General features: G+C 38.0%; 2 protein-coding genes across 6 annotated transcripts; both read right to left on the minus strand.

Moving 5' to 3' along the window:
• On the minus strand, window positions 1-10834 carry lpar3 (lysophosphatidic acid receptor 3). 2 transcript variants are annotated; one of them, XM_064333460.1, is made up of 3 exons: window positions 10618-10834; window positions 8636-9391; window positions 1-3280 (listed from the first exon to the last, which is right to left on the minus strand). In XM_064333460.1, exons 2-3 carry the CDS (start codon window positions 9375-9377, stop codon window positions 2958-2960), a joined length of 1065 nt encoding a protein of 354 aa, XP_064189530.1. In that variant the 5' UTR covers window positions 9378-9391; window positions 10618-10834; the 3' UTR covers window positions 1-2957. The 2 variants fall into 2 exon arrangements, with proteins under 2 accessions (XP_064189530.1, XP_064189529.1); XM_064333459.1 differs by having other exon boundaries at window positions 10604-10832.
• Window positions 10835-12467: 1633 nt separating this feature from the next.
• mcoln2 (mucolipin TRP cation channel 2) lies at window positions 12468-24389 on the minus strand. Of its 4 annotated transcripts, none has more exons than XM_064333465.1 (14): window positions 24215-24386; window positions 23160-23316; window positions 22459-22632; window positions 21677-21830; window positions 21418-21496; window positions 21236-21332; window positions 21016-21115; window positions 20671-20783; window positions 20361-20510; window positions 19257-19358; window positions 19030-19152; window positions 17974-18180; window positions 17585-17712; window positions 12468-12926 (listed from the first exon to the last, which is right to left on the minus strand). In XM_064333465.1, the coding sequence occupies exons 1-14, from the start codon at window positions 24268-24270 to the stop codon at window positions 12890-12892; spliced, it is 1677 nt and encodes a 558-aa protein (XP_064189535.1). In that variant the 5' UTR covers window positions 24271-24386; the 3' UTR covers window positions 12468-12889. The 4 variants fall into 4 exon arrangements, with proteins under 4 accessions (XP_064189535.1, XP_064189531.1, XP_064189533.1 ...); XM_064333461.1 differs by lacking the exon at window positions 12468-12926 and adding an exon at window positions 14246-16084 and having other exon boundaries at window positions 24215-24389; XM_064333463.1 differs by lacking the exon at window positions 12468-12926 and adding an exon at window positions 14246-16084 and having other exon boundaries at window positions 24220-24376.
• Between the last annotated feature and the right edge of the window lie 471 nt (window positions 24390-24860).

Here is a 24860-nt window from a genome sequence, read left to right on the forward strand (position 1 = left end):
TAAAAGAGACACAATTTTAATAGCACAATCGTTACAGTGTTACACTACTTGCATTGTGAGTACAGTGATTACAGTATTACATCAGTATTACATTTTTAATACAGTACAAGGATGATTCACTTGAGAAGCAACATGTATGCATTGAAAATTGTATCAATATAAGCAGCTATTACATGGATATGCAGAAAAAACTAACTGAGGGGCTAATGTGTTAGGGAATTTTTCATTACTTACTGCACGAAATCCCATCAAGACCTAAAGGAGGAATGATGGAATTTTGCAGAGCGAAGGTTTCCATATCTACAACAGAAAACAAACTTTATAGCTAATGAAACAGTAGTGTAAAATTAAAATATTGGATTGCAATATTTCTTTAAAGACAAAGCAATAGTTTGAGGTTTCATAAATATTTATGCTTCACAACACTACAAAGATTAATACATTTCACCAAAGAGCAATGCATTTCAGATCGTTACTAATGTCTTTGTTCTTTTTGGAAAGCAGATAGTACATCCCCTGACAAAATGTATTTTTAAAAGGCACATGGATAGACATTCCAACACTTTATAGAGTTTTACACATTGTACAAGAAAATCATACCATGGCATTGATCTATATTAAATTGGATATTGACAGAGCAAGAATGGTGATAAATTCTATAGCATGCAACTGTATACACACGTCTACACACTAGATCCTTTTAGTAATCAAACTGATATTATTGACACTGATTGCCTAATGATCCATTATAAACACATTTCACATGGAAAAGACACACACATTCAGGAAGAGTCCTATACTTCATTGCAATGCATCACAACATTAATTCTGCATGCAATAAACAGAGCCTTTTAAAAGTGGATTCATGTGTGTGCCTTTAGATCTAAGGCTTACAGCATTTCCTCTTCAAGTCTTACATTGTGCATTTTCTACTTCCTGTGTTTAGGAAATAGCCCAGTAACAAGGGCAATCCATTAGTCTTCCTGACTTTGAAAATTATGTTGTCCAAAGCTCTATAAATGTGGCACTTGAGTGAGCATGTAATGTTATTCTCATCTTGGTCACCCCAAGCAACATGTAAACTGGTCAGACATTCTGAGTAAAATGTAATAGAAAAAGGCTGAACATTGTAACCTTGAAATGCACATTTAAAATGACACACATTATTTTGGCATCATCTTGATATAGGAATTTACCTTTTCTGTAATCTATTCCGTTAAGGCAAAAAACCCCACAAACTAAGTTTTCATTTCCTCCTCTTGGCACAGGGTTTCATTCACGAGTAATAAACAGAACAGAAATTCACAACTCACTTCTCATTTACCTATTATTTCTAGTCCACATGTTCCCAAGTGACAGAATTCAGTCCTTGAATTCTCTTTACCAAATCCTGCCTTTCTTTAGCTGCTTCAGGTTCCAGTAAAACATATATGAATGGCATTCCTGCACGATGACAAACTGTCTACCCAAGACTCCATGCCCATGATCCCTCACACGAACAAATGTGAACTCAGGACCATGATATTTACTTTTTTTGTTCTCTTCCTATCTTTTCTCAAATGTATTGACATGCAATAAATGTTCAAAAATGCATCATGCAGCCTACAATTCATAATTGATTTTTTATCATAAGTGCTGCAGTTTCATAACACCCAAGGTGCGTAAACCACCTTGTTTCTGTTCAAGCAAATGGGATGTATGAAAAATGTGACTGTAACCCGATACAAGAGGATTTTTTTCCTTTGAAAACATAAAAACCATAGCAACACATACAGATTACATGTAGACGACTGCATCACGACCTGATAACAAAGCTGCAGTCATGGCCTTGTGAGTCTTTGCAGGCATTCTTGAAAGACGTACGCGTCATAATGCTATGCTGCTTCTGTGGCGCAGCTGTTGTGTCGACAGCTGTTGCGCAAGGAAAGATAAAAACAACTCTTTACATTCCAGGACAAAGACAAAGTTTCCTGTACCCAGCAGTTTTTTTTTTTCTCAGCTTGCACTCACACTGCTTGTCAGAAGAGGAAAGCAGTCTAATGTGAAATGAGGCCCACTGACACAACTTGGTCGCCCTCTGACCGCAAGCAGAACAGCGGTTCTTCCTTAATCCTTGAATCTGCCTAATGTCGCTGCCACATGCAAACACAGACGGGCGCAGGTCCAAGAGTATCCGTTTTAAATGACTGGTGAGAGAAATCTGTGAGAAGATAACGTGCTTCAGTTGTTGTGAGCTGAAACTGATTGGGCTCCCTTCTGGGTTATATGACATTTTGCCTGGCAGTAAAAAGATCAGATGATATTCAAAATTGACCACAAAAACTGACCACGTATTTATATGATATTGTTTATACAGTGAAATAAACCACCATATCTGACACTTGATAACCACTTTTGTTGTACACAATACAGTTTGAAGAATTTTTTGGCATTGAATTTTTAAAACTATTTTGAAAGAAAGAAAACTTACACATCATAAAATGATGTTTAAACAGGTCCATACAATGAAATGATTTGCAGTAAAACAACAGCAATGTGTAGTACTATTGATGGTAATTTAAAAATGTTTTATGTTTTTATTTTTGCCAAATTCAAGGAGGTTCAGATATGATGATTAATTTCTATAGTGAGATTCCAATGAATAATATGACAGGATCTTTTCAAATTTACAACTCATAACATGCTGAGCTTCAGAGATATGTGCACTTTCCTCTGTTCACCAATTTTCATTTGAATCGCAATGTCTTCTGTACAGTTAATGTGCAAATCCTTAGCTTTCTCAGCCTCAAGTCTTTGGCTGGGTTAGCACTAGAGGGGAAAAAAGGCCCATTAGGCCTCCAGCAATCATCGCTGTAGGCTGCAGCACAATTAAGCTCTGACGCAGACTGAGTGATGCTTCTTCATCGGCCCAGCAGTGCGCCTGTTTGCTGTCCTTGGCGGCTTTGTAGCAGGCTACTTCAATCCTCGAGCGTCTCCCGAACAGAGCCCTTGTTCTCCTCAGAGGTGCGCAGGCTACTGCTAGGCTCCTGGCTGGAAGCCCGGATGTTGGCCTTTGATGACCTCTGCCTGCGGGTCCCGGTGCAAACGCAGCGCAGCAGGTTTTTGAAGGTCAGCCACATCTCCTCGTCCTTGTAGGAGTAGATAATGGGGTTCATCACAGAGTTGAGCACGGCCAGGAGGAGCAGCCAGCGTTTGAAGCTCGTCAGCTTGCACTGGCGGCAGTTCAAGCCATCCAGCAGCAGCACAACTAGCCCAGGAGTCCAGCAGATCACAAACGCTCCTAGGAAAAACACCCAAACAGAAACATCAGCAAACACACAAAAATGCAATCGCCCCAATCTGTCAACTACAGTCAATACATCTCTTTCCTTCTTCCATTTCCACAAAGACTTCATTCAACGTTTTCAATACATTTTTCATGTTCAATGAATAAAGCACTTTGGAATGGACCAGAGAGACATGTATTGCATTCGGATAAATTTGAACTGGCTTGCACCATATGAATGTAGAGTCAAACCAGTTTTGTTCAGAGGAAACTGCTCAAACTAGACATCAGATTATTTCTCTACATCTGTACAATGTTAGTCAATGTAGTAGGTAAAGTACTTATATTAGAACTTGCTGATTATCATGTCTAGCCAGGAGTTCAGTCTCTTAGCCATCTACAAGCAAGATGACAATGGCTTGGAATTGGTGCTTTTAACTTTCTGGCCTGTTTCTCATGAATGAAGGGGTTTGGCTTTAGGCTAACTGGATAACCCCTTTTCATATTGAACAAACAAATCCTTGATTTTCTTTCAAAACAGTCCCAGGATATTTCTTTATATTGAGAGGTTCCACAACCCTCCCCCCCGCACCCCAACCCCCCCCCCCCCGAAAGATCTATTTCAGAACCAGCCTGACCACTTTTTCAGAGAATTCTTCCCTCAAAAAACAAAGCAATGCCTGACCTAGTACTTATTCTGCTACGCCATCTTAAGACATGGTCCACAGGTTAGATCATGTTCACTAGCAAGCTGAATGCACCCTTTAAAATTAAAAGTATGAGAGGAGTATCATGAGGGATAATGAGAATTGTCAAATATCTATGCAGAAAAAGCGAACATTAAAAAAGCATTCTTGTGGTGCTGTCCTTGGCTGTCTATACCAGGAGTGTCACGTGTCATGTAATGTGATGTAATGTAAATAAACTGACTAAAAGGTCCACACACCTTTTTTTCAAAGCCTAAACTGGCTGCTTATTGAAAAATAATCTGCATACAATCTGGCACTTCAGGACTAGAGTTTGATAACCTTGACCTATACATTATAAACACACAAACACACACACACCAAATACAGACAATTTTTCAGTGTACAGAATACAATGGACGATACTCTCAACGTTCACTATTCTGTTCTCAGCCCAACATGCTGAGACACAGAGCTGTCACTTCAGGATACAGAGAGAACGGTGCGTGCTTTGACTTGCCCAGTCACTAACTTTGCAGAACCAAAACAAGGCCTCCTGCAATACCTGGAAGAACACACCCTTTCTCTCATAAAAGATTTCAAGGAATAAACAAAGCCTTTAAAATGGAAAAAAAATTGATGTATGGTAAGCAGTAAAAAGGAAATCTGTGGTGCATAGCTTCAAAAAAAAAAAAAGAAGATTTTATCATGCACCAATTAGACAGGGCTTCTTTGTGTTTCACGGTATACTCTCCATGCCTGTGCACAATATTCAATCCTTCTAATCAAATAAAACATGTGGGTCAGTCTCCAAAACAAAGACGTGCACATATCTAAAAGAATGTATACATTTTAAGGTAGTTCTTCCTACTTCGCAGAATAATGCGCAATGTTACAAATTTAACAAGTATTTATGGCACATTAAGTAATATAAAACAAGCAGAAATGAGTGGTGATTGCAAATGGACTGTGGGGATAATGCAATTCTATTCCTGGGAGGCTAGCTGGCTAGAGTGATGCATAGCACAAGCACAGTGCACTGAACTAAGGAAAAATTTCATTTGAGTATTTGATTCCCCCCACCCCCCCAAACACACAAAAATGAGCATTAAATAATCCCCCCACAAAAACCATGAACATTCTTCGATAAAATAAATATGCATACTATGAGCTTCCAAAATGAAAGGACGCTGCTTGCTCCCTCTTCCTAGATTAGGCACCATTTTAGTAAGCGTCTACATCTTCAGTGTATTTCTGTCATTGATTAGCGCAGGTAAAAAGCTGCTTTGAACAAAATAGACAAAGGCCAATTCAAAGCGGCTGCTCTAGCTAGCCAGTCACCTCACTTGTAAATTGACCAAAGCATGAGAAAGCCAAATTCCTCTTGGGGATACCATTTTTAAATTTAACTAGCTGGCTGGTACATGTACAAATAAAACGTGCCAACTCGCAAAATGAATGCTAAAATGATTAATATTGGCATCTGTGGCCAGATGAATGCAATGTAAGAGTTAATACTACACATTAAATGGCCATTAGATGGCAGTGTGAACCTTATACTGTCCCAGTTGTGAATACCCTATACAAGGTGCTTCAACTACAGCCAACATGAAAAGCCATTCATGGTGCCAAATATAAAAAATAAACAAAATGTTACATACATGACAATCTTTTTGAACACAATACATGTGCACATGCTCACATCTTTGAATATTCCAACTGATCCTTACGCTGAACTGCATATAGCCAGAAAGTAGTGATACGAGTGCTCTATCAGTTACTGACATGCATGTGTATGCAAAGGCTTGTATTCATTGGTGGTGACTGGTAAAAAGTATTAAAAAGCGTCCAGACCGGTTTAACCAGTTTTTCAATTCCTGAATGAGAGAGCAAGCTGTTTAACAAGCCTGTAAGAATACAGCTTGATACTGTACATATAATTTGTTGGAAACTGTTTTGCTAATTTTAATCTAGTACATTTATTATTTAATCCGTTGGAATGTGTCTGTTGGTTATGACCATGAAATGACATGCTGTAATACAGCCACAGTAACAGTCAAAGGAGCTGATGTATATATGCGTACTAGGACATTAAACACAAGTATTGTGAAGACCCAGGGATACAGATCACTGGAAGAATGGCCAAGAGCCTCATCTAATCAATGCCTCCAGAACAGCCAAGATGGCTGACTCTTGACCATTCCTTACAGGATGAGTCAGGACACACTAGACCAGTGGTCCTTTCCTAAAATCCTGCTACACGGAAAGAGCAATATAAACACTCTAGAACACAATGAAGCAGCAATTTAGCTCCAATCTTCACAATTATAGTACATTACATAGTCATTTGATAGGTAAGATGGCAACAGGAGAGAAGGCGCAGTTGTGCCGGTGCATTATGAATGGAACTGGGCCAGTTCAACTTGTAAAATAAGACATTTTGTTTTAATAAAATAATGGTGGAATTTAAAATATGAGCTTAACCACCTGCTCATATTTCTATCTGAGATTTGATGAACAGCCCCACAAATTTGCTTAAATAGATCTCTTTGCATACTACATACAGGACTGTGAGAGACATGCACAGGCACATTTACAACAGGGCATGGATCTTTCTATCAAGTATCTGTAGACCTTGAAGACGATAATTCCAGCACAATCTGTAGCTGCAGGTTAATATTACACTTTTATGAATGTTGACTTGAGCTTAACATGACTATAATTTGTGAGCCATCCATCCATCCATCCACCACCCAAATAATTTGTTATGCCAGTCATCCACCTATATAACATGTGTTCAAATATTTGTGCATGACAGAATTCAAAGTGATATGCAAACTGCTGCCCAATTCAGAATGACTATGTTCCTCTCACTTCTACACTGCACAGAAGGAACAGAAGCCCGCTTTCAATTGTTCTTTATAGTGAGAATGAAGGAAAAGTGGATAAGAATTGTGGACCATAACACAATTGCTTTTTTCCTTCTTCTACCTTTCTTGACATTCTATGCCAAAAAACATTGTATGGAGCATCGATTAGAAACTAATTTCTCATGAAATTAATGGACGATAGTCATCACCCTTTTTTGTTAAAATATGTCTGCATAGAACCAAAAAAAACCCTCTCCATTGAAGTAAGAGCTACGTATCCATTGAAATGATTATGCACTCAGTTCATGGCATACCAATGATAATATTGTGAATATTGGAAATGAATGTCCAACAGTTCAAGAAATAGAGATAATTAAAGTTCACCATTATAACCATCTACCCATCTATGCTTTTTTATGGACTGAAATCTACAGGTGATTTAATATTTTCTGACACTAGAACTTCATGTAAGACAGCACAATGCCCTAAATTTAAATTTTAAAAAATCTTGTTGCATAACTAGACTACATATCCTGAGATTTTCCTGTTTGCCCTACATTGTCTGAGAGATCGCATAAACTTGCACAAGGGCCAATCATTTAAAATAAAATAATGCAAAAACCATGTTTGGAATATCAGTAGTTTCTCCATATATCTAATTTGTAATGACGCAGGACTGAACAGTACAGAGAAACACTGTTGAGCCAAGCTCGTAATCTTGCCTGTCACATTGTAATTTTGAAATGAAAAATAAATATTGAAATGCAAAATGTTAAATGGACCATACAAAGCAAATTGTCCATATGTACTTACATATGCAAGATTATTTAACACTGAACATTTCACTGCGTACATGCTTTGTTTGTATAAAAGAAATCTGACACGGGTCCACTGGCAATTAAGATAAAACCTGTTTTACCAGAACAACTGTTATTGGTTAGAGGGAGTGAATACCCCTACTACTGCATCTCATTTTCATTCAATCCCACCCCTAGTTCTCAAGATGCCAACATATTCTCATTTTCTATTTCATTGGCTCTCTGTATTTACTCATATAAGCTAGCCATACAGTTATACATATACGTAAAGGTCTAGGGAGGAAATTATTTCACTGTTGTACGGTCGTCTCAGTTACTTTACCTCTCATTTCATACGTAACAAGATGCGAATGCAATCCTGCAAACCCAACTGATTATGGGCTAGCAGGATCCCAGACACTCCAAAAAACATTTCTGCCTCACCCATAGCACATGGCCATTAGCCATAAATTAATGTGGTCAATCTAGCCAATTCATAGAAGTACATCTAAATTATATCCTCAATACCCTGGTATATATAAAATTAACTTCAGAAAATTAAAAAATGCAGGACTATATAGCATCATGCCTTATATAACAGATTTCTGAGCATGCAAGTGGTTATGTCCTCAGGAAATTCCATTATGATTAGATATACTCAAATTTCCATTTGGAGGACTTTCTCACATTGTCAGGGAAACACAGATACGAATCCTATGGGAATATATTGCATCTCACCTCTCTTGGTGAAAGTAAAACTAGACTTTGGGATGTGACTATGACTCTATCAATTCAGTAAAGGATTTTTGTTCCCACATATTGACTCAAGTTAATTTGTTTTATAACAATTTATAATTTTTTAAATAATGTTTTACAACAACAACCAATACAATTTGATTGCCCTAAGTACAGATCCTCAAATAGCATGTGTCATCATACCATTACAAGGTAGAACATCTTCCAAAAACAATGTGCAACACCTGAAAATGAAGGTATGGAGACAATACTGGAACTCACCTAACACTGTCATCACAGTCTTTATCAGTCTTATTGGTGTCTTCTTGCGGTTTAAGGAGCTACGCGTATGTGAGGACATAACAGATGTTTTCCTCTTAACGTATGTGTAAATCTTCAGGTAGATTGATACCATGACCAGGAACAACACCAAGTTTGACATAGACCAAAAAATGAGGTAGCTCCTGCTGTAGATGGGGGCTAGTTGGGAACACTGATCCAGGTTACAGATGCAGTTCCAACCTAGGGAGGGGACGGCACCCATGAATATGGAAATGGTCCACACTAGCACAATCAAGAAGGTCACTCGCCTCTTGGTGAGGTTACTGTGAACCTTCCAATTCATGATCGCAATGTAGCGCTCCAGTGCAATCACAAGCAGGTTAGCCAAGGAGGCTGAGAGACTGGCGTCGAGCAGGCTCTGGCGAAAGAAGTACATCTGCAAAGTAAGCTGTCTGGACACTTGACCTGTGTTGAACATAAGGTACACATAGGCTAATCCAGCCAAGAAGTCTGAGGCAGCCAGGTTCGCTAGAAGGTAGTAAAAGGGGTAGTGGAACCTCTTGTTGGTAATCACCACCGCAATAACCATGGCATTGGAGAACAGGATGAAACAGCAGAAGACGGAACCAATGCACTGGACAATGATGAGGTTTGTGGAATTCCAGCCATCACTTATATGCTTGCTGTTGTCGTAGAAGAAACCCATGGACTCATTATAGTGGCAGTTGGTCTGATTGGCCATCTTTGTATTTACTCCTGAAAGACACAGAAACATGACCATTCCACACAGATGCACTGCTTAAGTTCTTTACTTTTTAGGGGTGAATTAATTTCAGAAAAATACTGGGACACACACTTTATTATAAATGGGTGCCATATTCATATCAAAACAGAATGACATCCAGGTGGATAATACGGACTATTCTCAAAGTAAAAACTGAAAAGCCTGAAAAGTGTGATGAGAATTTTAGCAGGTTGTGATTCCATAAAAGTTTTAATGTACATTAAAACTCTGAGGCCACATGTCTTCAAACAGAATAATGAATTAAAATGTATCGATATAGGACATGATAGCCTGTTCACAGATGAACTAGTCATTAGTAAATTGCATTAACCAAGATGACCTTCATATTGACGCTCATACACTCATAGCAAATGTTCACCTCAGTGGATACAATCATGTTCACTCGCTGCACGAAATATATGCTTTTCAGTAATTCTAATATAATTTTTAAAAATTAAAATAAAACCACAGAATCTAACACTAAATGTCTGTAAACAGTACTTTCAGAGTGTAAAGAACAGGTCCCATTCGTATATAGTGAATGTACCGTGTCTTGTAATTAGAATACTTCACCTTTTAAATACGGAGCATGCTGTAATAAAATTAAAACAAATGAAGGAAAGGTGAAGGGTAAAGTTTAAAAGAATGATCCAGATTTTACGTAAATACACTTTATTTTAAGTTAAGGACATAAATACGTAGCGTATCTCTACTGCTTTATCTTTGCTATCAAGCTGTATCGTGTAAAGATACGTGTATCCACTTCACATGCGGTTCTAACCGCTACAGTTTAGACCAGGTTATGGATCGAGGCTGCTTATTCAAAGTTAGGTTGCTGCCAGAACTACTACAAAACATATCAAATAGTTTGGGTATAGGCAGGTATTTTATTTCACGTGGTGTTGGTTAACAATACAACAGGTAACAAGAGCTCGTAGGCTTAATCCTTTTGCTTTATTTTAAAACAAACCTATTTATTATGCGAGATGCACCCACTAGCCACATTTTTATTTTTATTATTATTATTTTACCATTGAAACGTTTTTTTCTCCAAATTTTATCTTTAGCCTTTACCTAGCGCTCCAATTTATTGGGCTCCAGTTTCTGACGTTCGAAAGTCGAAACGTAATCATAATAGTGAATTAGCTAAAATACGATAGATACAGATAAAGCAGCTTACTTACCACACGTATGTTACCTTGTTTAAATGACTTCTAGTATTCGTTATTTTGATAACGCGCTTTCTGTCGTTTCGGGACTTGGTTCATGAATCTCAACACGGTTTCCATTCTACTTGAGTGAACGAACAAGGAAGCGCAAGTGCGTTTCGTGTGTGAGAAAGTTTTGCAAGAACGCTGACGCAGCGGGCGTGGATGCGTGTGGTTGGAATGCATACAACAACCGCAAGACGTGTGCGCTTGCCTCGACCCTGCAGATAGTATGAAAATACAGATGAATGGTCATCCCTGTAATCTTATGCGAAGCAGCACCATGAACTATCTTGCGTTTCCTGTCATTCTATAACCTACTGGATTCGCATATAGGCTGAACGAATAGGTTTCGAGGTGCTGTAATACATACATATAGCATATTATCTTGTCTTATCTCAAAAAGAAAGACATTTGAACTGTGTTTGAAGTACAGTATATAATCATTTTCAGATACGTCTTAAAACAATGTTGTCATTCACCAAGGCTCCTTGCCGGACTGGGCATTGGACATTAAATAAAATGGCATTCTTATGCGAGCCAATGTGATTAATATAGCCTACCGCTCCATATTTTATGTGACACATATGTTGAAGACAATTTCTTAAGGATAATTTTATTAAATCTGGTGCATGACAGAATTCACATTCAAGGAATAATAAGAACTGTATTGTGCATTTTAGTAGGCTACATATGTTAAATGCAATGTATTTCGACCTGACCTCTGAAAATATCACTTGCAGTGTTCATTTATGGACGAAAATCCTAGAGGCCTACATTTATTTTCTACTAAAAGCACCCAAGATTTTAAGAGAGTGCTCAGTTTAAATGGTTTGGCTTAGAAGTCTGACAGTTGCTTTCCACTAGAGTCATAATGCTCTCACCAAAACAAACGGCTCAGAAAATAAACCAAGCGTGGAAATATGCTTGAATTACACTGTATCTTCAAACTTCCATATGCCAGCCCTCTTCGCACATACCCAGAAAGCTGTAATTGCCTTCTAGGAACCGAGCAGGAGTGGAAGTGGGGACGTTTGGAATAGTTTTAATGCATTTTATTTATATATCTTTTTTTTTGGGGGGGGGGGGGGGGGGGGGGGGGTTGAAGACAGTGCAGTGACATTCACTGCAGTGATAAAGGCTCAGTAATATTCATGACACATAATTAATAAAAGATTATCAATAGGCAAGTCAGTCAGGTACAGGCTTGCCCAGATATTGTATCATTTGTTTGGCTATAAAACAAGACTTGCTTCTAACATGCCTGCCAGTTTCAAAAATAAAATAGGACATTATACCATTTCAATGAGAAGTTCTATTACAGACTAATCATGTAAAGTAACTGGATTATATACTATGTTTAATAGAGTATTCAAGGAAAACATTTTTTTATTAAGAATACTCACTGGTGATTACAGATTAAGAGAGCTCCACAAGCTTTAATATTGTAGTCAAGAAAAAAATAATGTACATGTATAATTTTATATACCTTTGTTAGCCTTTATTAATATATTGACTAATAGTCCTGCTGGAAAAAATATTTTCAGAGTCAGTGAAGCATGTTCACTTTTATTCACTTAAATATTTATTCAAATAAATAAATGTTTTAAGTGTAACATTTTTCATGGAGTAACTGTGTGGCTTACATTAAAAGCAAAAAGAGTAACAATAATTGAGCCATGTTTGTTGCATCTTCTAGAGATATACTTTCTCAAGATATTGGCATATAAATACAAATATTTAGGTATTATTTTGGAAAATGATAGCAAATGTACTAATATTTCTGCAATTTTGCACTTCACATTTAGATTTATAGAAATTAATGCACATAAGTGATGCATCAGTGTAAACACAAAGCAACAACGCCTTTATTGTACAAGTAGTCAAGTTACTGTAAACCATAATGGAGTGGCTCTCCATCCTTAATTGCACTGGCATCCATTTTTACAAATTATTTGTCATTACAAAATCAATTGATACAATTAAGTACACTTTCTCTGGCTAATGCTGAGCGGATATGTCTATTCCCTAGATATCAGTTTAAAGTGAAATTATACATTATACAAAACATTGTCACTAAGAGCTTTCACGTGCTCCCTGTGGAAAACAATGGTTATATCGGTAGAATGATCTTAATTGTTATTATCTTGAACATGTCGCTCATACAATATAGCATGTTACTTCGGCAGGCAACACTCTTATAATCCCTTCCCAAGTCAGTACTTCTTCCAGTAGTCCTTACGGCCTTTGTTGCTGCCGTCTTCAGCTAATAAGCAAGATGTCATCATCTTTCGGAGGCCTGCACGAAGGAAACAGATCAAGCATTAATTAGACTGAATCTCCCACAATCTTTCAGATGGGCGATTTATACACATTGCATTCTACACCAAAATGTCTGTTTGTGAGACATGCTCACAAAAAACTGCAAAATAAATACAAAGTGTGTTCCTCTTACAGGGTAGAGTGATATAATGGAGGGAACATTTCTTTGCCCACATTCTATCATCTGCATACCTCCAAGGCATTTAAAAGGACAGTGCACTGCACAGATTTCCAAAGGAAGTGACGGAAGATACAGTAATGTGGCATTTCATTGTAAGGTAAGAATTTCAGCAAGAATGAAACTGAGACAGGCACTCCTGGCAGACGCATCTCAGCGATCATATCTTGAAATGAAATTAACTTAAATTGTAATCCATCCCCTGCTTAGAGTGACAAAAACCTTTCTGCAGATAAACAGAAGTCCACTATTGTCTTCTGAAACATTATATTCTGTGAAGGTTAAGAGTATGTCAGCTCTTATATTGTTAGGCAATAATGCTTACAGCAGAGGAGCAAAAGCTCAATGTCTTTCACTATAAATAAATATATGAACATTTTAATATTTTAACACTTATATGACAGTTAGATCAATAATCAAGAAATGCAAAGACAAACGTGGATAAAAAATTAACCTTACCACTAACCAAATATACAAAAACTTACATAAAACATACACAAATTGCAAAAGAAAGCACTTTACTCAGAGTGACTAATCCAATCAGCTCAGCTTTCACACACACTACTTGCAAGAGACCCTTCTCAATTTACACACAACATCAACTTGCCAGTAAAGAATGCTGAGTGGTAAACATTTCAGTTGCCTGTTATGTATTTTGTAGGATGTTTTTCCTCATGTATAATTTTTAACTCTTTGAATACAGTGTAAATTTGAATGATACTGTAAAAAATACTATGGGTTAAAACCAGTGCTAATACTTTCTCTGGTGAGCACTGGATATGAAACATATTTGGATTCCTCTGACACCACCTAGCACCGTTCAGAATGGGGGGGGGGGGGGGGGGGTTAGGTAACCGTCTTTCAATGAAAAACAGCCCTGCAGCAGATGGCTGATTTGGTTGAATTACCTAGGTTTGTCTGGACTTGCTAACAAAAAATTATGTTTTTTCTTTAATATTTCTACACAATTTTATATCCGTTAACAAGCCACTGCACAACAAGGAGCCATTGATTTACAATAATTTGACAAGAGCTATCAGATTTGTATGACCTACTTTGATATATTCATTTCACGGTCCCCCAAACTCTTTGAAACATTTGAAAGCAAAACAAAGAGAAACACAGCAAAGGAAATATTTAATTACTTAACATGATGGAGACCCTAAACATTATAAAATGATCGTTTCGCATTTATTTCGTTCCATACAAATAAGAAACAAGCTGGGAGTTTGATTGCTCTTTGTTATTTTTCTGTAGTTGAGTCCAGTTTTGGGGGAACGTCATTTGTCCATGCAAGTATCAGTGGACACTTTATTAGGTCCACTTAATCGTTAACGCAAATAGGATGCAACTCAGTATTACATAAAGCATGTAGACATAATGAAGAGGCTTATTTGTTTGAACAAACATTAGAATGGGAAAGACGCATGATCAAAGTAACCGTGGTAGGATTATTAGTGCCAGACGTGGTGGTTCCAGGATCTCAGAAACAACTCCTGGGATTTTCAGGCAGTACAGCCTCTAGAGTTTACAGAAAATGGAGTGATTACAAAAATTCAGTGAACTTGTTTATAAGAGGTTAGAGGAGAATGTGCAGACTCATTCAAACTAACAGAAAGGCCACAGTTGCTCAATCCACAACTGTTTACAACAGCGACGTGCAGAAGGGCATCTCTGAAAACATGTTGAACCTTGAAGCAGATGGGCTACAGAAGCGGAAGACTACACTGGGTTCCACTTTCGTCATCTAAGAACAGGAAAATGAGGCTACAGTGGGAATGTGATCACCAAAACAGTAGGTTTGAAGACTGGACAAATGTTGCATGGTCTGACAAATCTCAATATCTGCTTCAACAGGCAGGGGGTAGGGTCAGGTAGCATAAACAGCATGAATGGATCCATCTGGTCATGTGTCAATGGTGCAGGCCGGTGGTGGAGGTGTAATGTGTGGATTTTTTCTTGCCACACATTAGGCCCTTTAATACCAATTGAGCATAATTTGAATGACACAGCATACATAGACCATCAGCATCCCTTTATAGCCAGTCAACTAGAGGTGGAAATCTAGTAATCACACAATTCAATTCAATTTAGATTCTTGGGGTCACAATTCAATTTCAACAATTTCAAAATGATTCTCGAATTTAGTGTAATTATCGATTTTATACAATAGATTTGATTGCAGTAAGCAGTTGAATACATCGCACAGTAAATATATTACACATCAAAAAAAAAAGTTAAATGAATTTAAAATGTAAATAGAATTTACTTTTAACTTATTTTATTATGTAAATAAATGTCAAGTATTTCAACATATACTGCATAGTAGAGCGCCTCCTCTCAGGCTTTTAAGGGCATGAAAACCAATACAAAAACTGAACCACAGTGCATCAGTCATAACAGGCCCGTAACGCATGAAACATGTAGCTGGCAGGGTAGTCCACTGCAATTTGAACACAGCAGCACAGCTCTCAGATGGACAAACATTTCTTCATACTAAAATAAAAACAAGATGAAAATACAAAAAAAAAAAAATACTTGAAATGAAAGCTTTTTTGCATATTGTCCTTCAGCAACTTAAAATAAATGAAAAAATGTATTAATTACAAATTAAATTAATGTAGAAAAGTGTACTTTATCGTCCACCACTGGCTAGTGTAGAAATACAGCAAAGCATTTGGACCAGATTGTAAGAGTACGCTGTGTCTTAAATCTGGGGTCGAGGGCTGAGGCTGTGTGGGCTATATTATTTTCCAGTACACCTGTGTATCTCTTGGTCAAATCTTCACTGACTGCGTTTGACTTGGTTGAAGTTGGTTTATGTGTCATGGAAGAGTTGTACATGCAATAGAGAGATCTCGGACAACGTAGTGGTGGTGTTTGTTGACATGGCCTTCACCATTTCTTCGGCGTTGGTGACATGTTTCACTGAGCGCGCAAATGTTGGTTGAGGACACCTGAGGACAAAGGAGAGCGGCGAAAACAGCTGGCTGCTGCTCGAGGAATCTGTCGATCATCACGAAAGCACTGATCCACATAATGTTTTCCTTGGTCTCGTTACACAGAGTGGGTACCGCTTTGTCAGTGAAAAAAACAATGGGCTGTACCTGGGCTCCGTTGTGTGGATCATCTAGTGAAAGCCCCTGTTTTCTGTGATGATGAGTGCAGGTCTTTTGAAATAAAATAGGTTGGTGTGTGCTGGTTGTTCGCTACTACAGGCTATTCAACTTCCTTCAATACTGGGTGATAGCAAGCGAGGTGAGGTCTCATGTTTGTAAAATTGGCAAAGTACTTCAACTTCTTGCAGCAAAGCTTGCATAATTTACAAGTTCTGTCAAGGTCCTTCTTCCCCACAATACTGAAAAGCCCAAAGTGGGCCACACACTTGCTTTCATAGTAGCGGTGTTGTTTCAACCGGTTCAACTGCATTCATACTTTCAAAAACTATGGCTTTCAAACATCCTTCATCCTTTATACTATGAAAAATTTGATTCCTCCAAATAAAATTAAAATGGAGTTGGTTCATAGCTCTAACAAACTTTGAATTTAGCGACAATGAAGATGCAGGGTAAATACAGGCTTTCCATTTTATTGACGTATGTTCTTCCCAAGAATGTCAGATCTCTTTGTAGCCATATAACAGAAGCAAACGTGATGCACTTCTGTCTGTTACAACAGAACATCAATGTACGGTTACAAATGTGTGCTGTTCACATAGTGCCATCAGTAGGATTTAGCTAGCTATCATAGTTCTCAGTACAATTGTCAGGAGAATAAACCATTTGCAAACCTAAAAATAGAATTAATATAATCAATTTTTTGTCATCTGCATCGACAAGTACATGTATTTCCCCACCCCTAGTACCTAATAAAGGTGCCACTAAGTGTATGTACTCATGTACATGTTAAATATTGCTAAGCCTATTTATACGCCCTTTAAAAGCAGCATTAGCATAGAGAATGTATGGATGTCACACCCAAAGGCAGAGTCCTGGTCTTGAAAACCTGGTGGTGTGCACCCCCGACTTCCTCAGTTTTACTGTTGTCAAGTTTGTTCGTTTTTTTTTTAAATGTCAGCTTTAGTTGCCGTCAACTTGTTGGTGATTTAAAAAATGTATATCGTGTGCATGAGTCTTTAATGTAGTAGAGTACATGTTTCAGTCAGCTTCTGCTCAAGATACTCAAATTGAACCTCAATGACCAATATGCTTGAAGGCATACATGCACTGCGCAGTGTTGCACTTTCGCCTGGATGCCTGCTTGTTAATTATGAGACAATTACAGCCAAGAGGGAGGATTTTTCCCAGAGTCATCCCAGGTTTCCCTGTAATCAGCACGTTGCAGGGTGTGTCCGCATTTTTCCTGACCGCTAATTTCATTTCTCATGCTACAGTGGGCTAACCTCGACGTGGAGGAAATGATCCTCTGCCGCTGATGGCAGATATTGCGCACTGTACCTTCTACAGCAGCAGAGAAACAGGCAGTCTCTTTCCAATTCCCGGCTGTCCTCAGAACAGGGGAAGTCCTTGTGGTCTTTCAGAAACTTTTGGAGATCTGTCACTGGAAAACCTGTTTTCTGGTAGTTCTGTGTAAAAGGAAAACACATTCTCAAATAAACAAAACAAAAAAAGTCAGACTAGTCTAAGTCATGGGGCTTATGATGACATTAAACACTGTCTCTCATTGTAAATATATACATGTAACCAACAAAAAGGCCATGTATGTATGCATGTATGTATGTATATATGTATGTATGCATGCATGTAGGCATGTATGTATGTATGCATGTGTCTGTGTGCACGTGTGCATCATGGCTAATGACTGGGACAACATCTTGCTGCAGTACCTTGATGGTCTCGTAGGCGTCGGTAATGAGCGCGATGAAGAGGCTGAGCACCATATAGATGAAGAGCGAAATGAAAGAGTACAGGTAGACTCTGCTGAAGACCCACACCAGCACGCTCATCTCCTGGAACTGAGCGAAGGTCGCAAACATATCGTCCCCGTTCACTAGAGAGAACAAGCACTCCGCCACCCGGCTCAGGCCTTCAAACTGCAGCCCACGAACATGGAAGGAACAGCAAAGAGAGAAAATTATGCACAGTAATAGTCACACAGGGAGCCACGTATACAGCACAGCTATTGTATATATGAAGGATTCAATCATTTTATTAAATATTTGCCCGGTGTGGAAAAAAATGCACAAAGCATAGGCTCAAGGCCAGGGGTGCCCAACCCATCTGAAAAGGGCTTTTAACATATAAATGTCATTATATTAGCAACTGGCCATGCCTAGCAAACATGGTTTGTCTGAAATTAGATATCAACTTTGCAAGAGTGGCGAAAAAATAACTGGGGCTTTCTGATTCAAAAAGAAAAAGTAGAATAAAATAGGACACACATCAAGTCTGCACCACCTAAGGTTGCGTAGGGGTGTATATGTGCAATTTCACATGGTTCGAGTTATCACGCAGAGTAGCTGCAAATACACTAGATAAAAATCTGTTAGTGTGGGGCAGACTAAGCGAAAAGCAACATTTGCCATGAAAAGAGCTCAGAGGTATTCAGAACTTGTAGAAATACTGCCACCTTTTGACAGCATTCATCACTTCAGGCCATAGCAGGTACAATGTAACGCATTTTACGGGAAGAGTTCCAAGATATGCTGAACAACTACTGGATGCTATCCTACACATAAGTGGCCAAACATGGAAGGGAAGAGACAACCGTGATATTGGCTTGACTGGACAGTGCTAAATGCATGATGCTGAACATTCAGTCCGAATGGTGAACACCCAAGTACCTCCAACCTTTGGTTAGCAGCATTGATTAAGGGCAGTAAGTAATCCGTTTACATAGTTGGGTGGTTTCGGGTGGAAGAGAAACAAGAAAACACCTTCACCTTTTCATGGTAAGGCCCAAGGACGATCCATCCACAGAAGGTGTAGCCGAGGTAGATCATTCCAGCACAGCAGCAGAAGCGCAGGACCTTGGGGAACGCTGCCTTCATGGTAAGAATGAGCACCTGGAAATCACAGCAAATACTGCAGCATCTCCTCCTGGAAGTCCCAGTGTAAAGACCTTTAAGACTCGTGATACTGTACGTTCGCACGGGCTATGCTCTCTTACATTGTACTTCTGAAAATATCCAAGGTATCGGATCACTCCAACCCACACCATCAGGGTTGAGGTCCCCAGGAAAATGCTGCAGACATCATAGCTGGTCAGGCTCTAAAGGGGTTAAAACATTTTTTTAATTTTTCATTTTCCCCCATGGCACGTAGTAAAGTCTTGCAAGGACTGTGACAAAAGAACCGCTATTTTAGTTTACGGCAATTCGACATGAACATGTTCAACGTTTACAACTTTCGCAGCTCAACCACCTCTCCTCCTCTGGATACTGCTCTCTTGTTCCAAAGACTACAGCTAATTCATTTAAACATTATGCAAGTTGTAATATTCTTTACCATTCTAATTACAGCAGAATGCCAATTGTCTTCAAGATAAAAGATGCATAACAATAAAAGAGGGCTGAATTATACTGCAGTGCTGTGAGATAAGTGCACTATAAAAGCAGGTCAGAGGCTGCAACATTAAGCTTCCTGGAGTAGGAACAAAACAATGATCAGGCTAACAGTGAGCAATACGAGCAGAACATTCTGTGACTAGAGGAACAAGGAGATACAAGGTAACCATCAATTTATTGCTCTGTAATAAAATTGTATTATCCAAATACTCAACTAATTCCTGGCGTGTAAACAGAGATGACATACTATAACACTCATATGTACAAAATGATACAATTCAGTAACTAAAAAGAATTCTAACAGTAACATTAAATACCATTCACCCTGATCAATGTAAGTGAACTGACTTGTGGAATGTACAAGGTCATGGCAGATTGCGAAGGGCCACTTGTGACTTCTTAGGCTTTAATTGTAAGGGTATATTAATGTAAGAGTACATTTGCCAGGCAAATTGCCATTTTCTGGCTCTGTCTAAAAACTGTAACTTAAAAAATAAGCTGAACATTTTAGAGCAACTTAAAAGAATCACACACCATAAATAGCAAGAAAACAATGTATTGGGAAATGTACAGGAAATGTAACAATCCCATGCAATAATCCAAACGGTTGCAGGTATGGTTTGTGAAGACCGAACACTAATGGACAACAACAAACAAGGAACCCTGCATGAAACAAATACACGTTCAGCCTTTAATTTAAAAACTACCTTAGATTGTATTTCCATCTTCAGTATAGATCCCACTATTGCCATAATGTCACTGATGATGATCAAGATGTACCACCCATTGAAGAATTCCTTCTGGTCAGCCTTGCACACTTTACGCTTGTAGTGCACATGAAAGAATGTGGAAAATCTCTGTGAAAGGAAAGGTAAAGAAATGTGTAACACTCTGCCTCAATTGTCACGCAATGGTGCTCCACTGTGCGATCTGACAAATAATGCTCAATCATCAGATCATCTCTATGCCAAAGATACTACATTACCCAGGTGCACAAAGGGAAACAATGAGGTTTACCTGAAGTAATTTCACTGCCAGCACAATTGATCGGGTGCAAAGCACCGCAGAGGTTAGACAGACCAAAATAACAAAGCCATCGAACACCAGAAGGTAGTGGGTGTTCTTCTGAGCTAAAATAGAAAACCATTTCTCTTAGCATACAATACAGGGAAGGGGAGAATCTATACCTTCTTCTCTGGAACTTCAGAGAATAAATTGAGCAGATCACCCAATCAATATCTGGTGCATTAGACAGTTTTTATTTACAAAAGTACTGAAAATTCATCTCATTAAACTCATTAATATACAGCCGAATCCACTAATAAAGGTTGACTTGGTATGCAGTAAAAAGACCAAGCTTACCAGTTCCTGAAATCTTCCAGTTTTTGCAAGCACTGCTGATAGCATCAATTTCTAAAAGGATTTTAATTTTTCCACTGTGAGAATGGTTATCAAACGTAATCTAAAAACAAAATAAAGTGTTACATAATGAAATTTACACAAAAATACTCAAACAGATGTTTATAACACGGATCCTGAGGTGGTAGGTTATTCATCAAATCACGTTACCTCACAAACTTACTGTCAAAAAGAATGTGTAACAGTCTGGCAACTCAAGGGAGCGAACTGTTTGTAGGTTGATTCCTTTAAGTTGGAAGGAGATCGTAACACCTATAAGCCTGCATTACAAGAAATAGAACAAGGTGACATTTATTTAGATGTGCAAAATATTTGTGTGTCAATAAAAATCTCCATTTTTTTTACCTGTAAAAGTCAAGGACAAAAAATGATTCATTGTTTGTTTTCCAGCTGTCCAGACTCGTGGGATCAAGTGACAAGCAAACTGCAAGATAAAAATAAATGTGAAAAAAAATAGATTTTTGTCAAGTTTGGACATTTATCAGTTCATAAAAATGAAGTTCATAAATAAATGTGAAAAACCAGACTTTTTCAAGTTTGGACATTTACCAGTTTTATACATATGCTTTATTTTACTTATTTATTTCCAGCAAAAGAGCAGCACCTCTCTCTATCTGGGCATCAATGTCATAAAACTCATCAGATGGCTCCACAGTGCCTCTCTTATAGTGCTCCTTACAGATGACTAGGGGCACCAGCTTACTGTCATCCTCAGCATAGCCCACAGGACCCACGGTGAGGTTCTTTAACTGCCTGTACTATAGGAAACACAATTCACTGATTATTATTTGCATTTATTTACTTATTTATTTATTTAATCAGGGAGGTCTCACTGAGTCTCTTTTTTCAGGAGAGCTCAGTCTACAGAATCCACAGCCAACAACAATAATAGTACAATGAGAGACAGAGTACAAAATACCATACAAATGGATAAAAGGCAGAAAAGAAAATCAGCTACAGGAAATTTATTTATATTATTTTTGGACCAGTTTCCAGAACTGAACTGACAAGCTTTCGGTGGATGACACTAAACCTACTGTAAACAAATTTTCACTTGAGCGATTATTGTGTTTTAATGAGCATCACCAGTAGGTGGTGACAGTTAGCTAGTTTAGTTACTTTATTTGCATATTGTTTAAAAACACAGGACATAACATAGTGTTAATATCACAATATTGTGACAATTAGTACACTACAACTATACACACACACACACACACACACACACACACACACACACATATATATATACACATACATACATACACACACGTAGTGCATACACACACACACACAAACACAAATCAGCTAATACTTTCTCACCTCTCGTAAAAAGACATTGATATTATGAAACAGAAAATAAACTTGAGGGAAAAACAAACTTACCTGATCAAACACATAAAAGAGGTGGTCATAAAAATCCTCCTGAGAGTATACTGCCACACAGTAGTCATTCTCATCAACTCCACTGTAACCCTTCAGAAACAAGTTCTTGAAGGCCAAAGCATTCTCCTCCTTGTAGGAAACCACAAGCTGATTGTTCAGCCCAAAAAGGACAAGCTTTGAAAATGAAAGCAAACCATAAATAATTGTAGTGTCTGTTGAGAGGGACTAGTCATATGAATTCTAAGTTTGGAAACCTACCATGACCCAGTACTTTTATAATTTTCAAAAGGTACTATGATGTCTGTAGCCAAATACATTCTTTTAACAAAACATAGCTCTGCAACGCGCTCTTTAACCTTCTCTCCAGCATGGAGACACCCCAGATCCATGTGCAGTATGTACAGTACTGTATCTGGCTGAAAAGATAGTTGGGCACTTGGACAACTGAAGTCACTCCATAACTACTACTGTACCTTATCATTTTGATGCACATGAATTCTAACATGGAATTCATTATTTCAGTGTTGTGGGAAATGTAACATCAAACCAACCATTAAAAGATTAATTTTACGGGTAACAACGAAAATTTGTATCAGTAATGAAACCCCCGCATATTGATAATTTTCTAGTAATGGTCGGGGATTACTGGGTCTCAAATGCAGAGGCTATAGCCATAATCAATATATATAGGCCTATACCACCTGTGTAGTAATCATGATGATTTTCAATATTTGCACCCCGAGTTTCCATGGAATCTGTCGACGCGCTCTGTATTTGTCACACGGATTCATGAAGTAGTATCTGAGATCGTCTTTCAGAATATCCTCTTCATTCGCCATATCGTGGGTAATTGTAGTGCTGCAAACCAATAAAAGTAGTCAGTTCTCCAAAGAAAATATATACCACAAACTGTAGTTATACACAAGCCAAGATAATAACAAAAATAAATAAAATTCCAAATAAAAAGTATAAAAACCTAACAAATCCACCTAACCAGTATATTTTCTTCAGATCAAACAGACAGCATGCTACAGGCATGTTATGAAATGATACTTGAAAATAAAAAAGGGGAACGTAAACATTGAAATTTTCAATAGAACTTTGCCGAAAATAAGGGTTTTAACAATCCGCCATTCTGGTAATAAGGCGTTATTCCAGCAACTAATTTGCATCTAGCACTTAGTCGCATTTGCGTATTTTAGCGTCTCAAAATTTTAATAACAAAAATCGCCCCCCTTAACACGTCATGTTTCCTGTTCGAACCACTACAAAAATAGCTAAATTATTAAGTTAACCGCAACTCAGTATGCTTCATACCGTCGGCTTAAGGCTATTTTATAATTACTCCAGTTGCTTTTTGCATTTACAAATTAATTTAAAAAATACCATCTAACCTGAAACAGGACGAGTTTGCAAATATTTAGCGCAGGCATTGTAGCTAGTTCATGAGGAAACTGATAACTTACGGCGCGGTATAGCCTTTCATTCTTTAGGCTACATATAGGCTAAATTTCAAACCCATCTTCTTCTTTTTTTACATTGAATGGTTGCAAAACCGAATTTTGTCTCTGGAAATATTGTTTATCCAAATGCGTCGGTTACTTAAGCACATAATTATTTGTAGCATGAGTGCAAAATGTTGTCGTCGACCTAATTTCCGTTTCACTTGCAGCCAAATGTTAAACTTTTCACACCACAATATCAAAATAGCTTAACGTCACAACATAAAAATACATCCACCAGGGAAAACCCCTACCGTACAGAGTCAGTTCCTTCGTTATATTTCACAAAAAAATCCGTATCATTGTCCATTATCCTTTTAAAGATATCCGTGCGTTAGGTCAGATGCCAAATTAGTGTAACTGCGGAGTTTCAACCCGAGGGTCACGTGTGTGCGAGGTGCGTGTTGGCCTTGTTCCAAGATGAAGTTTGATGAAACGTGCCTGCTTTTTTCTTTTTCAACCTGGAGGAAAGTTGTTCCTGAAAATCAGTATACCATCCAGTGCCCGTGAGATCCCTTTGTAAATAATATATTAAGCCGCTACATATTGGGTTACTTTAATTTACCGTGCTTCTGATGGAACGCAATGGCTGTCAAATTACAATTGGATTTGAACTACTTTATTACTGAATCCACAATTTAGCCTGTCCTCTGGAATAAGGGAAAACGATTGACCCACAATCCTCAGTACATATAGCATATGTGTTTGTTCAGCATTGAATATCCACAAATTGTTGATCAACCTTTTCCTGATTATAGGTGACGTTAATGTTTTAGCTACATACCAATGACTATGCAGCCTAATCAAATAAATTGTTTTTCAACCTGTAAAGACTGAGGACATGATATAACCAGAGTTGAGCAAGGACCTATTCTCCAGGACAAAGGCAAACCAGGTTTG

The sequence above is a fragment of the Anguilla rostrata genome, chromosome 4 (assembly GCF_018555375.3).
Source record: "Anguilla rostrata isolate EN2019 chromosome 4, ASM1855537v3, whole genome shotgun sequence".
Classification (NCBI taxonomy): Eukaryota; Metazoa; Chordata; class Actinopteri; order Anguilliformes; family Anguillidae; genus Anguilla; species Anguilla rostrata.